This window comes from Cajanus cajan, chromosome 1 (assembly GCF_000230855.2).
Source record: "Cajanus cajan strain Asha chromosome 1, NIPB_CcT2T_4, whole genome shotgun sequence".
NCBI classification, from domain to species: Eukaryota; Viridiplantae; Streptophyta; class Magnoliopsida; order Fabales; family Fabaceae; genus Cajanus; species Cajanus cajan.
This window is the reverse complement of record NC_138517.1, coordinates 27,454,564-27,471,772: the sequence shown is the minus strand read 5'-3', so window position 1 is coordinate 27,471,772 and position 17,209 is coordinate 27,454,564. Positions and strand designations below refer to the sequence as shown.

At 30.6% G+C, this 17,209-nt stretch overlaps 1 protein-coding gene across 2 annotated transcripts; it reads left to right on the top strand.

Annotated features, from left to right (window-relative positions):
* The first annotated feature begins 7,030 nt into the window (after window positions 1-7,030).
* LOC109792915 (OVARIAN TUMOR DOMAIN-containing deubiquitinating enzyme 12) lies at window positions 7,031-14,177 on the top strand. 2 transcript variants are annotated; one of them, XM_020352365.3, is made up of 10 exons: window positions 7,031-7,193; window positions 7,854-8,027; window positions 9,221-9,294; window positions 10,139-10,193; window positions 10,282-10,356; window positions 10,854-10,927; window positions 11,054-11,102; window positions 12,820-12,904; window positions 13,285-13,341; window positions 13,450-14,177. In XM_020352365.3, the coding sequence occupies exons 2-10, from the start codon at window positions 7,857-7,859 to the stop codon at window positions 13,494-13,496; spliced, it is 687 nt and encodes a 228-aa protein (XP_020207954.1). In that variant the 5' UTR covers window positions 7,031-7,193; window positions 7,854-7,856; the 3' UTR covers window positions 13,497-14,177. The 2 variants fall into 2 exon arrangements, with proteins under 2 accessions (XP_020207954.1, XP_020207953.1); XM_020352364.3 differs by having other exon boundaries at window positions 7,032-7,193; window positions 7,792-8,027.
* Window positions 14,178-17,209: the final 3,032 nt, after the last annotated feature.

Below are 17,209 nucleotides of genomic sequence, written 5' to 3'. Positions count from 1 at the left end.
GTCCTAGGTGAAGGTTTTCAAATCACCTTCAACTACACGAAGCTAAACCAAAATGAAGAGGTTTAAGAATGGCCAATTACAAACCAAAATAAAGAAAGAAGGCCCAAATACAAGTGGCCCAAAAGAAATCAAGCAAAAATATGAAAAGACAAAATTTTAGGTCTTCAACTCCTCCACTTGGGTTCCTTCACAAAGAGCAAACTTGTTAGTCCTCTCCAAGTGTTTAATCACTCTTTTTGTGTGGTTGAAATCCCTCCAAAGGCTAGGTTTGGATTCGGTTCACTCCTCCACTCAAATCCACCAAAAGTTTGCTAGTTTGCTAGATAGGTTCTTCACCTACATTCAAAATGAAACCAACCCAAAGAGCAAGAGTCCAAGAAATAAAAACTGAAAAAGCACAATTAGGAAAGGCTAAACTCAGAGAGAATTGATTGAGACAAAACAAAAGAGGCCAAAGAAAAGACAAACTAAAATTAAGACACAATTAAAAAGGAAGCACACAAAAGAGTAATCCTAGAATGACACTAGAATGGGTTAGTGTTTAGTCCACTTGCTTAAGTCCTTTAAGTGTTTCGGTCCAGCCACTCTTAAGGTCTCAAAATAGGTTCAATAAGGTCAATAAGGTCTTAAGTCCAACTCCCAAATGCATAGGTAAAAGTCCAAGTCCACAAGTCTAGCAACAAGTCCTTTTTTGGTCAAATTTTTTTTTTGTTCTTTCTTTTCTTCCTTTTCTTTCATGTCAATTTTTTTTTAATATTCCTTGGGTCCAATTTTTTTTTAAATGTTCAGCCCATTTTTTGCTTAGGTTTTGCACTTGTGGGTGGAAAAATTAGGTCAAATTTAGGAGAAAGAGAAAGGAGACAAGTGGCAAGTTCTTAGAGGGTTTTAAAGAATCTTTTTTTAGTGGAATTGGTCTTGTACTATTTAGGACAAGTTGTTTTGTACTAAATTTCCAGCACACCTCTTAGATTCTTTTAGGGTTATTAAGCATCAAATAAAGACCATAGCAAGTGGAATGCAAGGGAAAAGTGGGCAGCAAGTTAGATGCATGTGCAAGGAAGCATTTCACACATGGAAACTCAAAAATAAAAAGAACATGCTAGGACTAAGTAGCATGCATGAATGACCCCTAGAAAGCTTCTATATGTCACGCCCACTATCATATATTTTTGATTCATGCATTCATGCAAAGTGTTTGGCATACATACATGGAATTTTTTTGACAAAATATAGGAAACAAAACTTTGACAAAACTTAAAAGATTCAAAAATCAAAAAGCATATTCATATGAGACTCAAACCTAAAAATGAAAAAGCATGGCAACACCTAATAATGGAAACCTAAAATGGCAAGGAAGGCTCACAAGGAACAAGGTGTGAACCCAAAACTATTCGGCCACACAAGAGAAGACAAGGAGAAGAAAATGACCGAATAGAAAAAAGACAACCAAGAAGACAAGAAAGACAACATATTACCCTTGATGAACCTTGGCTCTAGATACCACTTGATGGGATCCTCCCTTCCATGGATGATTTCGGCTCCTTGAAGAGAGACTCCTTGCCCAAAGATCTAGGCTCACCAAAGGATTTAGAAAAGGGACGTTTAAGGTGGAAGATGGATTTTGGTGTGAATAGGTGAAGGTGGGGAAAAATGTATGGTTGCTCAAGGTTGGCTCACTCCAAGTGTAGGTGGAGGCCACTCTAGGGTTTCACTCTCCAAGTGTGGAGAATGAAGTAGGCTAGCCGAATTAACCTAGTGACTAAGGATGGGATTTTGAGGCATAAAATGCTCACTCAATATCATATAATCCAAAGTATTTACAAGTGGTGGGGTGTTGGGTATTTATAGGAGGGGAGGTATCTAGGGTTTCATTTGGGACATGCATGGCCGAAATTCATAAGGCAAATGCACTCCAAATGAAATGCCAAATGAACCCTAGATGCAACTTGGTGACCAAGGATGGAATCTATGGGTCTAGATTGGCTACAACTAGGTGTATGATAAGACCATGCAACCTTTGCCCTCCACTTGGGCCTAAGCCTTTCTATCACCAAAAATAGATCCAATGCTCACCAAAAATAGGCGTCACCCTTCTAATGTGATACCCTCGCCCAAATTAAAAACCTAATCATCTAGAGCATCCCTTAATACACGGGTAAAATGGGAAATACAAAGAAAATAGTTCCTAGGACTAAAATACCCCAAAATACAAGGGTAAAATTGGCAAATAAGATAACCCTATACTAATGAGGCTTAGGAGAGAAACTAATACTCTATGATCATGAGGAGAGTGTCCCTTGGTGTGTGAACTCCCTCCTCCTCTTCAACTCTCCTAGCCATGGACCTAGTGATGGGGCCCACATGTGTCTTCAAGGATGGTCCTCCATCAAAGGGGGAGATTGTTGAGCTTAGGAGAGCTTGAAACCTAAAGGAGTTTTGATGATCACAACATAAGTGTACAACAACAACTTACAACTTGGAAGCACAAAAACAAAGTCAAAGAAAAGTCAAGAAAATGCTATGTAATGGAGCAATGTAATAGAGTTTAGAAATTAAGTTTTTTTGAATGAGTTTTTATATTGTGTGTGCTTAGTATGCTTTGTGCATAAGCAAATCTATATCTAAAGCTAAGTAGAGAGTATGTGATGATGAGTGAAAAGGTTGGAAAGTTATTTTGAGACTTAAAACGAAGTTTTGAAAACTAACTCAAAATAATCGATTATCGTTAAATATAATCGATTATTCCAGCAATAGGCAAAATGGGATGCCTTGCTGCAATAATTGATTATTTGCCAAAATAATCGATTATCCCAGAAATAACTCTCTGGAATAATCGATTATCCAGCAAAATAATTGATTATATTGTTCTTGGTTGGTTTCCAGAAAACCTGAAGAACAAAATAATCGATTATTCTTTAAAATAATCGATTATCTGTGTCAGACTTTTATAAATAGCTTGAACTTTTTGAAACTTCAAACATTGAGTTAGAACTGATAATCAATTTGTGAAAATTGTTTTTGTGGAGTCTCTGTGACATCTTGGAGAGTTTTCTTTGTGAAATCCAAGAGTAAAAACGTTTGTGAAAAACTTTGTGAGAAGATCATCATCATCATATCTTGAAAGGGGAAGATAAAAGATTTGCTTCAAGAATTCCAGGTGAATTCGTTCCTTTGTTCTTTGTGAATCTTTGTAAAATCTTGAGAAGGGTTTCTCAAGTGGTAAGGTTTCTTGTAGTGGGTTTCTACAAGGGGTGCTTTCTTGGGGTCAAGAAAGTGGTTATCTTTAGTGTTGAAGTATATGCATGTGTGTGTGCTTGTAAACCTTCTTGCTTAAGATAGTGGAACAAATCTTAATCAGGTGTTGATTAAGGACTGGATGTAGGTCACATGTGGAGTGGCTGAACCAGTATAAAAGACTTGTGCAATCTTCTTCTACCTTATCTTTTACTTTGAGTAATTGCTTGATTGAACATTAAAGAAGATAATTCTTGATTAACATGTGTGTGTGAAAATTGTTGGTTTAAATCTGAATTAGAACATTATATTTGAACCTCACAATTTTGTAATCAAGAAAGCATATTGCATTCATACTTTCATAACAAGTCTTTAAGAGAGCTTCATTTGAAAAATTCAGTCTTAGAAAAGTTTAAGTGGAATAAAGATCCTAAATACTCTGATAATTTTTTAAAGGGTCATAGAATCCAATTCACCCCCCCTCTTGGATTGTGCCATTCTTTTCTAACAGTCACTTCAAGAAACGAGGCAGCCCCCTGTCAATACGTGGCACTTGGCGTAAGGTGTGAAACGAAAGGCCACAACCCTTCACTTGGACAACAAACTTGGCATAAAACTCATCACCCCAAAAGTACTCAGAGCTCGGGGGCTAGTGTACTACCCACGAAGTGCCAAGGACCAGCTCGGCCCAAATCGCACTAACTTCAGTCCTATGCACGAGCCCACAACGCTCGATGCACTTAATGGGCCACAGCCAATCTTGGGCCAAAGTCAACCTCGCTCTCACCTAAAGGAAAAAACCCTAAAATCACCAAGGTACGTCTGTTATATATATGAGACATCTACACTATCAAGTACTAACTTTAGCATCGGAGTCTCTTTTGCAGGTACCATCCCCATCTCGACACGACCGACGTACCCAGTAGAAGAGGTTCACCAATCTCATCGGAGAGGTCTCCCCCAGATCGATCTCAGGTGAGAACATGACACAAATTTTTCACCCTTTTATGACACCCGAAGGAAAGGTTCGTACCTGAAACAAAAAATGTTGACCATTTTAGGCACCCAAAGGCACGTCCCATCACAAACGACACCGTTGTTCTAGGATCACACCCTTAGAATCGATTACCCATGCTCAAACCCCTTCATCCTTCCTCTTCGAGCTTGGGAGGAACTGTACTGGGATAAAAAATGAGCAAACCACTCGGCCACTTTCTAGGCCGAGTACCCTCACCCAGATCGAACACTCTGTAAATAGCCATTAAGAATAATACCCCATGAAGAACCCTTCGATCATTGTGTAAACTGAGCACCCCTCTGCCCATCATGCAAATCGAGCACCCCACGAACCCCTCAGCCATCAAACAAACTGAATACCCCTTCAGCCATCAAACAAACCAAATACCCCTTCGGCCATCAAATAATCTGAGTATGTGCCCGACCAAAGGGAAGACCAAAATCTTCTCATCATTTGGACTACCATGTCCTAATCACGATTAAGTGATAAGTACCCATATTGTCTTAGATTAAGACATAATGCTTTGATAACTTACATCTTAATCCAAAAAGTCTATTAGGTCCAAATATGTCACTATAAATATAGGGATGATGGGATAAGAAACATAGGTATGATTATTTAATACTACAATATTTGTTATTCTGATATGAATACTCACTTGAGCGTCAAAGTGCCTTTGTAGGTATCCTTCTCACCACTCAGATTGAGGATTCAAGCAGTTATTACCTTAGGATTGAAGGCCAAGATCGAGATTATAACAAAATATCATAAAAATAAATATTTTATGATAAATATTATACAAAACAATATTTAAAAATATTTATTATTTAATTAAAATACTCATAATTATTAAAAATCTCTAAAACATTTTGTAGAACCTCTTTAATTATTTAAAATAGTTATAAGACAATAACCTAATAAATATAAAAATAAGTAATAAATAAACCATTATATTAATAAAAAATTCAAAGTGTTACATTATTCCATATGTTAATTATTTTAATACTAAATTTAATTTAAAACTAATAAGTATATATCTATTTAATAAAAATAATATATTTTAAGTAAATGAATTATATAATGTATTACTTAGTTTACTTTCATATCTCTCTCAAAAAGAAAAACTTTCATACAATAACTATAAACATACAATCACATTTTTGTCTTTCATTTTTATTAACTCTATTTTTTTTAATAAAACACTAATATTATATTACCTGTTTAAAAAATATATTAAATAATAGGAAATGTTATCTTTCTCTAAAAGATACAAATATTACATCACTCTTCCCTTTTATGTTAAAACTTATAGTTCTTTCTCCACAAATTATAATATACCATACTTTACACATGTTTTAAATTTTTTCATTAAATTTTTGTTAACCTTCATTACAAAAAAAAAATATTACCAATATCATTTTCACTATCATCTTCTTATAGATGTAAATATTATACCGTCATTCTTTCTATATTAAAATAAACATTTTCTTCTCTTAATAAATATAAATATTACACTTGAACAATTTATTTTTGGGTAAAAAAATTATCACTTTATTTACATATTTAATTATTATTTAAAAATTTATTATGACTTTTCTAAAATTAATTATATTTAAAAAAAATATTTTAATTATTAAAATATTTAAAGTTATAAAAAAATGTATATGAATATAATAAAATCAAATATGTATTACGATAGTATTTAATTAATGTAATATTTTAAAAGTTTTTAAATAATATTTTATTATATAGGTTAATTATATATATATATATATATATATGTTAAATTAAGTTAATATATAAGATTAAACATGTTATTTAATGGATTTTATTAACAAAATATTTTAAGAAATATCTAAATAAATAGGTGTTTTCTAATTAAATACTATTTATCACATTTAATAAATATAATTTTAAAATTATGTATATTAAATAAAACTTTTTAATGAATATATTTATATTATAAAATTATTATTAAATAAAATATAATGATTACCAAATTTTATATATATATATATATATATATATATATATATATATATTGACATGTGTATATCAAAATGTATATATGTATATAATTTATTTAATAAATTTTATTTTATTTATTAGTTTAATAAATTATTTTAAATTTAATTATATATTTTTTATAATTTTATATCAAGTAAATAAATGATAATAACTTAAAAGTATTTCAGCATATATTTTAATCATAAATAAATTTTAAAATATTATAATAATTATTTCTTTATAATTTTGAGTTAAATACTCTAAATTATATATTTTAATACAATAATATAGTGATGATACAATATTTATATCAATAAAAGTTAAAAGTATAATTTATAATATATTTTAATATATAAAGAGATGATAATGTAATATTTTTATCATTAAAAAAATAAATATAATTTATGTTAACGATATTAAATTGAATATATTAAATTATATATTTTAATATTCTTATTTAATATAATATTCTTATTTTTCGTAAAGATAATATAATTTATAATATAATAATATTATGTTAATATTATATTATAAATTAAACTAGTGTATAACTAAATGATTGTGCAAAATTGACTAGCAAAATTGACTATGTAAATGCATACACTAATTATCTTAGTGGGCTACACTGTTTTCTCTTTAATAAAAAAAAAATGACAAAATACAAGTACAAATCTACATAGATATTTAGATGTATTTTATATAATTTTTTATCCTTTACTTTAGCGTTGGTGTGCGTCGGAAAAGTTAGAAAAATAACGTGTTGTCCGCAATGACATTGAAGTTAGCTTCTCTTACCAAACCAAAAAAAAACGCGGAATTGAATGCTTCTCTATTTAAATAAAAAAAGTCACACACACCTTACTACTACCTTCTTCTTCACCGTACCCATTCATTTCTAAGAACAACTCATCGTTCAGTCGCATCAGAATCACAGGTTTCTCATTTCTTCTTTTTTTCTTAAATATAATTTAAATTAAATTAAAATTGTTATCTTTGTTTCTTGGGATTAGATTTTCCTGATTATCCACCGAACCCTTTTATGATTGTTTTCTTGTTTGTGATCAGAATTTAGGATCCGATTCTGTGTTATTGATTACCTCTCGGCAATTGAATTTCCCCCATTTATGATCAATATGTATCAATACGTTAAGAAGAATTTGCAAGTTTGCAGCTTTATGTAGTTGATATGGTTCATCAAATTTAACATGGTTATTGTATTTTGGTCATTTCATATTATAATTCTCTCTGTATTAAACTGTTAAATTCAACAAGCTATATATGTCTTCCAAAGATAGAATTGAAGGGTTTGTTTTTATGCTATAGTCTTGCAAGGTATTGATGGTGCTGTTTCTCTTTATCATCCCTGTTATATGTTTTTATACTCACTGATTTCATTCCCATTGTGTATGTATGTGTTGTTTTGTGGGTGTTTTAACTAGACTTTTATGACTGAGATGTAATAAGATCATCATTTCTTAGACAAATTTGAGATTGTGAAATGTTATATGATAGGAGTCTTTCAATTGTTGCAGGTTCAGTGGCTGTGTTGTTGTAAAATTTTGCCTTTAATTTGACACTTCAAGTGCTGGTTCAGGATATGATGAATGGAACTCGGACTGAGTATTGGGGTGAAAGTTCTGGTTCAACTTCCCAGAGCAGTCAGCAGGATGTGGATGATGACCGAATGATTGCTCTTGTGCTGTCAGAAGAGTATGCCAAATTAGATGGAGCAGTTGCTCGTCGCCTTACCAACTTGGAACCCGTTCCTGTAAGATTTCCTGCTTTTCAGTTATTTCCGTTATTGAAACTTTAGACTTTGGCCAGTTATGGTTTTATAATATAGGGGCCACTTTTTTTTTTTTTTTTTTCTTTTCAAAGCATGCATTATAAAACGTATTTATTTTATTAGATTAGATATAAATTCATTACTGTGAGGAATGAATTTATATTTAATAAGATAAACTGATAGCTTAATCTTTTTTAGAAGTTTACTCTATGGCTATGTGGCGTTGAGTTTGATCATTATTTCTCTCCCACTGAACTGTCAACTATGCATTGCCCACAGTTTATTGGGGGTGGCAATTCAATCCTTTTATCCACTGGCCATTCAATCCATCTATGTGTAAATCCAACCCATTGATCCTGTTATAAAAATGAAGCTTAATGAATTGGTTGGATTGAATCACCATTTATTATTGGGTGGATAATGAACCATCTAACATTTTTAATGCATTGGATATAGTAGTCCAAAGTTCATTGGTTGAGCATAAGTCTGTAAGGGACAAGTCTTGGACTCTGGTGTTTGAATGTAAGAATGTATATATTGAACTTTATTTTATTTTATTTTTTTGAAAATAAAATATAAAATACTTTAAATGGATGGATTGGATATCCATCCATGAAAAGTGGTTAATGGATGGGTTGGATGGTTTTTTGTTAAATGAGTCATGGATGGATTGGATTTTTGATAAAATTTTAATGGATCATAAATGGCTAATGGCTTATTTTTTACCCATCCTTTATAATTCAGTTCAAAATTTTTCCAAATCATTCGTTTGACATCCCTACGGTTCCAGCCTAGAGGGTTCTTGGGTTAGGTGTGTGTTGAATATAGAATAGTTTACATGCCTTCACCAGCATCAGCTTTTGGGAAAATTGGTTCAGGATCTATATAATGCTTTAAAAGGACATACTGGCTCTAGATTTCTTATTTCCTTCTTTTCTCTGCCTGTGCACTTTTGAGGTTTCGCTCTTACTTTTGTTTTGTTTTCATTCTATGGTATTACAAATTAGGCTTCATTGTCATTATCATCACATACAATAACAGACTTTCACATGTATTGTACTCCCACTTTTTTGAGAAAGCATGGGAGGGACTGAGGGAGTGATATACAGATATCTGAATTTTGACTACTTATGTTTTTGTTAATTTCTTCTGATTGCAACTTCTTGAAATTATAGCATGTTCCCCGAATAAATTCCTTTATCCCCACTGTAAATGATGCCAGTATGGATCACCAGCGTCTGCTTCAGAGGTGTGTATTTCTCCTACATAAAATTTACAATTTCTTATTTGATTGTTTTAAAACTTTGAAGTTTCTTGCTATGCACCTTAGATAAAAAGATGGCTGTTAACAATGACCCTGGGCAGAAAAGAAGCACTTACATTATTACAATTTATATTTATAATTTAAGACCTAGCTGGTCAAATAAATATTCTTTTATTTTTCTTTTTTCAGTTGAACAAGTAGAAACAGAAAGTATACATGGTAATTTAAGTGAAAAATACTTTGGATAAGCATATGTTCCTTGTAGTCAAGTAGAGTTGTGGGGCATACTGTAGTTATAGTGGCACTTTTGGGAGGTCATGTAGTTGTGGTTAGAAAAATAAGATAATAAAGCGGCCATAAATTTTTTTGATGTTAGCAGTATACTACTAAACTAGCATTCTTTCAAACTTTAGGAATAAAGAAAGGTAGGGGTTTTCAATGCCTCATCAGTGAAAAGCAAAAGAAAGATTATGGGATGAAATCAATCAGCATTCAGCAATCTTTTTGTATCTGGATCTTAGCATGCAAGTAATTACTTTTTTTTTCTTTTTTCTGGATAGGTACCGTTAGTTAATGAAGGAGAGAATATAGATACATATTCTGAAACATTAAGAACTGAAGATAAGGGTTTTTGCAACTTTGTCTGGTGCTTTTTGCCATTCACAATTGTTGACCAACAGATTGAATATTGATATGTCTTAGGAACCCAGATTAAAAAAATAACGAGGACAAGCTTTTAGCCAGTAAAATGTAATACATGTATTCTTGCAACGCATTTACTCTTTGTTGAATTGAAGGTATTACAACCATTCTCTCTTCACTTCTATAGGTTGAATGTCTATGGTTTATGTGAAGTTAAGGTATCTGGAGATGGAAATTGTCAGGTGTGTTATTTTACCAACTGTTTATCAGGCATGAACATTATCCTAAAATCCTATTGAATTTACACTAATTATTCTCTCAACATTGCAGTTCCGTGCACTTTCCGATCAGCTGTATAGGTCACCGGAACACCACAAGTATGTTCGCAAAGAGATAGTGAAACAGGTATGTTGTACTAGTTGTCATGGAAAGAATAATTCCCATAAAATGTCAATCTATGAGGACGTTTGGCTTTCATGTCTAGTGTTGGTTTAACTAGGTTAAAAGATTTAAATTTGCTGATGTGTAAATGAACAGTTTTGAATCAATGAAGACATATCGAAAAGAAGAGAGTGGGGTGGGAGATACAAAGGAGCATTTTGTTCTTTTATAGTTTTTGAGATTTGTTGACAATTTTTGATTAAGGAATAATGTATTAGACATTTGTTAAGTAGTAATTATTTAGAATAAGAAATGTCCTCCAATAGAAGAAATTGGAAAGTTATAAGAAATTTAGGTTAAGTTATTGGCATGTTTAGTGATAAAAAAATATTTTCAAGTCATCTGAGGGAAGTGGTACAAATCCTCTAGGTGGTGGATCAATATAAAATCTATTAATTTATATTAAATATTGCAAATAGATAGTTTGACATACTTATTTGCATAATGTTTCTCTTTGCCAGATCAAAGATCACCGTTCCTTATATGAATCCTATGTACCAATGAAGTACAAAAAATACCACAAGAAAATGGCTAAGTATGTATCTCTCAAATAAGCCATTACTTAAACTATTATATATAAAATGATCCATCACATTTGTGGATTCTTTAAGTAGTATTCTCATCAAATGGGCTGTATTCACCTTTTTCTACTGCTTGGCAGATCTGGAGAATGGGGGGACCATGTTACGTTACAGGCAGCTGCTGATAAGGTTTGTGGTGTTGTATTCAAACATTTTGTTACTTATGTAGAATGCTACCAATTGATCATTATTTTTATTCCCTTTTATTTTCTCTTGTTTATATTTTTTTTTTGAGACTAAGATGAAAAGGTCCAATTTCATTTTAACTAAAGGAACATTCTTGTAGAAAAAGATAATTAGATACCTTCGCGATTTTTGACATTTGTAAAATTGGGTCAGAATGATAAAACAGGCAAAACTGACTGGTTATTTCAATATAGCATCCGGCAAAATCTATTATTAATGTATTGGTCATTTGGATAAATGTTTTCATAAACACTTTTAAGATAATAAAATAAGAAGGTAAAATACATTGACCTTCTCCCTAAGCTAAAAATTAACTTATATATCTTAGCTTTTGGAGAAGTTAAATGAAAATAGTTTCTATAAAAGTTAAGTGCATAAGTTGATTTTAGCTTATGCAACAAGCTCAAATCATTTTACCCTTTTATGTTTTTTCTCCTATAAGTGCTTTTGAAGAAGTTTGTCCAAACTAGGTCATAGTAATATTCTAATATTTGGTAGTCTGTTAAATCCAACCTTTTGATTTTAATGTGTGTATGTTTACTATATACTTTTGTTCTGTTTGGCGCCTTAAGTAGGTAAAACAACTTATAATAGTTGACTGTTAATCTAATTCCCTTTTCTTGGAGGGGCTTATGTAGCAACTTATGATAGTTGACTGTTAACCTATTCCCTTTTCTTGGAGGGGCTTATGTTTTCTTGGAGGGGCTTATGTAGTCGATTTTTTATGTGGTTCATTTGTAATTTTGACTTAAAAGAGTTTATGTTTCTAATAAAGAAGATAGCATCTGTAATCTGTAATGTATTACTAGTTCAAAGATTATTATGTTGTAATCCAAGCCTCACATTTGAAGTGCAATGCATATATACATCTATGTATTTAATTTTAAGGGAACTATCACATAGATTGAGGGCAGATCATGCAAAATATGAAATTTAGGTGAACTAGAAATGTGGTTAATCAGAATGTTTATATATACATGAAAAAGAAAAAACAAATCAAAAGGTTTATATCCTCCTGGCTATGTTGAATTTCTTTTGTCGAGATTCCCTTGGTATGATGTGGGTGAAGAAGCTGCACATTTGAAAGGAATGAACAAAGTAAGGGCTATACATGTGAAAAAAAACCCAAAGATCTAATGAATTAAGGTGTTTTAAGTTTTTGGTCAAATCTTGTAAATTAGGTTTCATTGTGTGGTTCTTTGTTTGTTTTGTTAGAGTGCATTGGCAAAATTTTGCTATATATGCTGCATCGAAGAATCTGTAAGTAAAACCTAATTAGCATTTTTGGTTAAGGATAAATGTCGTATGGTATTCCCAATCTTTGTTTTTTTCCCTTTCTGAGTATTGAAGACCTTAAATGAGTGTCATTATGGTTTCTTCTTGGTGGAGACAACCTTGCTACCTGTTTCAATACGTGACTCAACAAAATAGTTGACTTTGCTTTTGCTATGATTTAATATATAGAAGGAAAATAATGTTATAGTAATGGTATTTCTATGCCATGAGAGTTCATTACTCTCAAATTTATCGACCTCTACAACATATTCTCTTGACACAATTGAGGCTATTGTTACTTTTAGTTTATTGTTAATATGATGTTATTTTTTGTTGTGTAATACTGTCAAAATGTCCAAAATAATGTTTCTTGTTTTTAATGTAGTTTGCCGCAAAGATATGCCTTCTAACATCATTCAGAGAGACTTGCTTCATTGAAATTATGCCATTGTACCAAGCACCCCAGCGTGGTAAGGCCATCATCACCATTGTTATACCCTGCCATAACTTCATTTAGTCTGAGTGTTTGATTATGAGCAAGGAATATGGATCACATGCCCCACAAAAGAAATTGACTTTTTATAATATGTCGTTTCAAGAAAGATTACAGATTGCACATTCTGAAATGGCAATGCCCCTTACCTTCCCTCAAGAAAACATTTATAAGTTGAGAAATATATAATTCAAACCAAAGTTATGATTTTCCCTAACCTAAGATAAAAGTTTATGTTCGTGGGTTGACTCTTAAAATCAGGCCTATATATCTCAGATCTCTATTTATGAAATTGTTAGTACTATGTTGTAGTATTATCTTACTCATTTGTTTCCATTTATTTCCTGAACAACGCAGAACTGTGGTTGAGCTTTTGGTCCGAGGTTCATTACAATTCATTGTATGAACTCCGAGGTTTGTTCTCCATAGCTTGATCCTTGATTAGAGTTGAACCTCAATTACTTTTGGTGCATCAAATACAACTTTTATTAGTTATTGATTTATTTCTTCCCTTTGTTATAGATGCACCAGTCCAGCATAAACCAAGGAGGAAACACTGGTTGTTCTAGGAGAGGTAGATATAAGCATCATTGTTCTAAGATGTATTGCTGTGTATACATTCTGTACCCTTTTTAGGTAAGGAAAAAATGTCCATAAAAATGCCTTTCACTCTTGAGGCTTTGGCAAGTAGACCTCTTAACTTCCAATTGAGAATTGACCCTTTCTAAAATTTGGAAGACATCTTAATAGCCACTACATTCTACTTTTTGTTTGTTAATTTATCTTTGCCACTACCTTCACAATATTTCAACCACACATTTATCCTTGCATGATACAAAATATCTAAAAGTTTGTCTCCGTTTATGAACTCGAAGTAGCTAATGTACATTCGGTGAAGGCAAACTACAAAATTGAACGGTGAAAATTCTATTTGCCAAAGTATTAAAGATGCAGTAGGCTGTGGACATTTTTTTTTCCTACACATAAAAGAGGAGGTACCTGGAGGGAGGGAAAGAATCACGTCTATGTTTTTTCTGTATATTATTCTTTACAGTATACTTGTGATGATTTTTTTTAATTAAATTTATTATTTTATTTTATTTATGCCTTTTTTTTTTTCATGGGGAAAGCATTCTATTATGCTTTGTATTTTACTTCATTGCTTTGTAAAGCAGATCATGTATTGATTTACTGAATTTTTAAAACAGTCTGAACCTTAAGGAAATTTTAGATGATTTATTTCCTTTTCATGGAGCTGTTCATTACAAGATTTGTTTAAACTAACTGTTATAATAGCTTTTGTAGTGAAATTTATTTAAATTAACTCTAACAAGAAACTTTAGGGATAGTCATTAGTCATTCTTAAAGTTGATGAGGAAAAACTGGAATATGTTTCATAAAATCTTTCTGAATGCTCTCTAAATAAAGTTGATGAGAATTGCAGGATCAAACATTAGCTCATAGTGGGAAATGATAACGTATTTGTTTGGTCATGGTTTTACATTTGAAACAAATCCCTACTTGCTTCCATCATCGCAACTCAGAACTATTTTGTTGAACGACTTAAAATGCTCTAGTGGCTATTTTTTTGACATTTTAAACTTTAAAGTCAATTAGCCTCCCTTATATATTTAATCCAAGTATAATCTTTCCGTCATTAAATTGGCTAAAAATTTCTATTGAATTGTACTTTAAGCTATACAGATGTTGGACAAAACAATTAGGACTTGCCCTTTTGTTTAAATGGGTAGAGATGGGCAGAAAGAAAATATAGAAAGCAAGATAAGCTGAAAAAATATAAAAACTCTACCGTTTGTTTAAAGAAAAGAAAAATGGGAAAACTTTAGAGTGCCGCTGAAGAAAAAAAAATTTGACCTCTAGGAACTACATGGAAGAGGGGTGTAACGAAGAAAATGGAAGAGCGGAGTCTTTTCTGTTTTAATTTTTTTTTTATAAAATTAAATGAATTTTCATAAGATTAAATAATAACTTTATATATTAAGGGAAAAAATGAATAATAAAAGTTTAAGTTATTTAGGTTAAATTCAATTTTTTTAAGTCATGAAAAACTGTTTTTATGCTACTTATTTACTTCTTTTCACTCTCTTCTATTATTTTGTGTGTAAAACGAGAGAAAAAAACAATTAAAAAGATATTTTTTTGTTTTTTCTTTTTCTAATTCTATCCATCCAAATAACATATCTATTTTTTTTTTTCGTTTTTCCTATCTTTCCCTTACTATTCAATTATTATTTAAGCCTCGTAAATAAACAAAGATATGAAAATGAATATGTCATTTTATGGTCTATTTGGTGACTGGATATGACAAAATAAGATAGAATAATTATTCTATCATGTTACAATTTATTGTTTGTTGCTATGATAATTATCCTATCGTATTGATGTAATATATTTTCTATCTTGAGGGGGGAGTAGGTTAGAAATTAAAAAGGCAGGATAAACTTGTCTCTTTGTTTTTAATATGCACTATCTCATATATTATATTATATTAATTATATTACAATATATTATATTATATAAAAAGAAAAAATACATCATAAATAAAATATATTAATTTCAAAAATATATTATACAATATTAATTTATATTAACATATATTTTTATATTGTCTATAATCTATAAATATAATAAAAGGAATAGACTTTTTGGCGTACACAATTTTTATTCAATTTTATCTTTATAACTACTCTTTTACAAATGACAAATTTTTAATGACAAAGTGATTATAAAGCATTGAAGAAGAATCAAGGTTGAGTTAAAGCAAGTTGATGCAAGAACAAGATCTCAAGTGTTACATAGATAAGTCTTGTCAACTTAGCTAAGAATGTAAAAGAATATTTTAGAATTGCAAGTATGCTTGGCCTTGAGAATAAATTTTCAAAAGTCACAAATTAATCTTTTTAAATTTAAGCAAGTTTTAAATCTTTTGAAAGTAAGTAAAAATGTTTTCAAAAAGGCTTAACAAAAGCTTTAAAGAATAGTTCAAATCATTTCTAAAAGAGATTTGTGAAAGAATTTATTGATATGAAGTTTTCTGCATAAAAGTTTTTGAAAAAATGAAAAATATGTTCTAGTAATCCATTACCAGACCTTGTAATCCATTACCAGAACAGGAAACTTCAAAGTTTAAATTCTGAATACAAAATACTCTCTGGTAATCGATTACCAGTCATTGTACAACGTTTCAATCATTTTGAACTTTAACCGTTGTAATCGATTACCAAGTCTTGTAATCGATTACCAGAGCCTATTTTCTGAAAAATTATAGAAGGTTACAAATCTTCATGAAAAGACATAACCTAAAAAAAATTGTCTATAAATACCTATAATTTTTCAGAGAAAGGTGACGAACTCTATTGTGAAAATAATATTTACAAATCACTTGCCAAAATCATTTGCAAAATCTCTAAAGAGTTCATCAAAGATCATGAATGTGTAATATCCATTCTTCAAGAGAGTCATTCTGTAATACTTAATAGATCATTGGATCTATAAAGGAGAAAGGGTTTTTCTCCTTGTTGGTGTTTGAATCTCAACACAAGGAAAGGGAGTTCCGAGGTGTTGGAGGATTCATTTTCTTGTAAGGTTTACAAGAGTAGTGGAAATCTCAAGTGGGAGACTTGAGGACTGGATGTAGGCAGGATTGGCCGAACCAGTATAAAATCAAGTTTTCAATTCTTCTTTCCCTACACTTTTAATTTCTTGTTATTAATTATAATTGTGTAGTTTGCATCATCATTCATTCCTTCAAATTTGTCTAAGGAAATAAAATGATAAAGAAGTAACTGAAAAATTTTTATAAGAAGAAATTTAGTAAACTTAATTCACCCTCCTCTTAAGTTAATTGAGGCTAAGGGACTAACAATATTAACATATATTTTTATATTGTCTATAATCTATAAATATAATAAAAGGAATAGACTTTTTGGCATACACAATTTTCATTCAATTTTATCTTTATAACTACTCTTTTACAAATGACAAATTTTTATTCTTTTTTATAAATTTAACTTCATAATTGCATATATTCTTAATAATCACTAACTATTATATAATTTTTGTTAATTATTATTTAAAAAAATACTTTACAAAGACACAAAATGTCTTTTGTAGATTAGTATAATGTATATATTCATTTATATAAGATATATTATAAATTTATTTCAATATTTTTTTTTATTTTATATATAATTATAATAGTTTAGACATGTAAATTTAAATTATATTATTTAATTAAATATTAAAATGATAAATTATTATT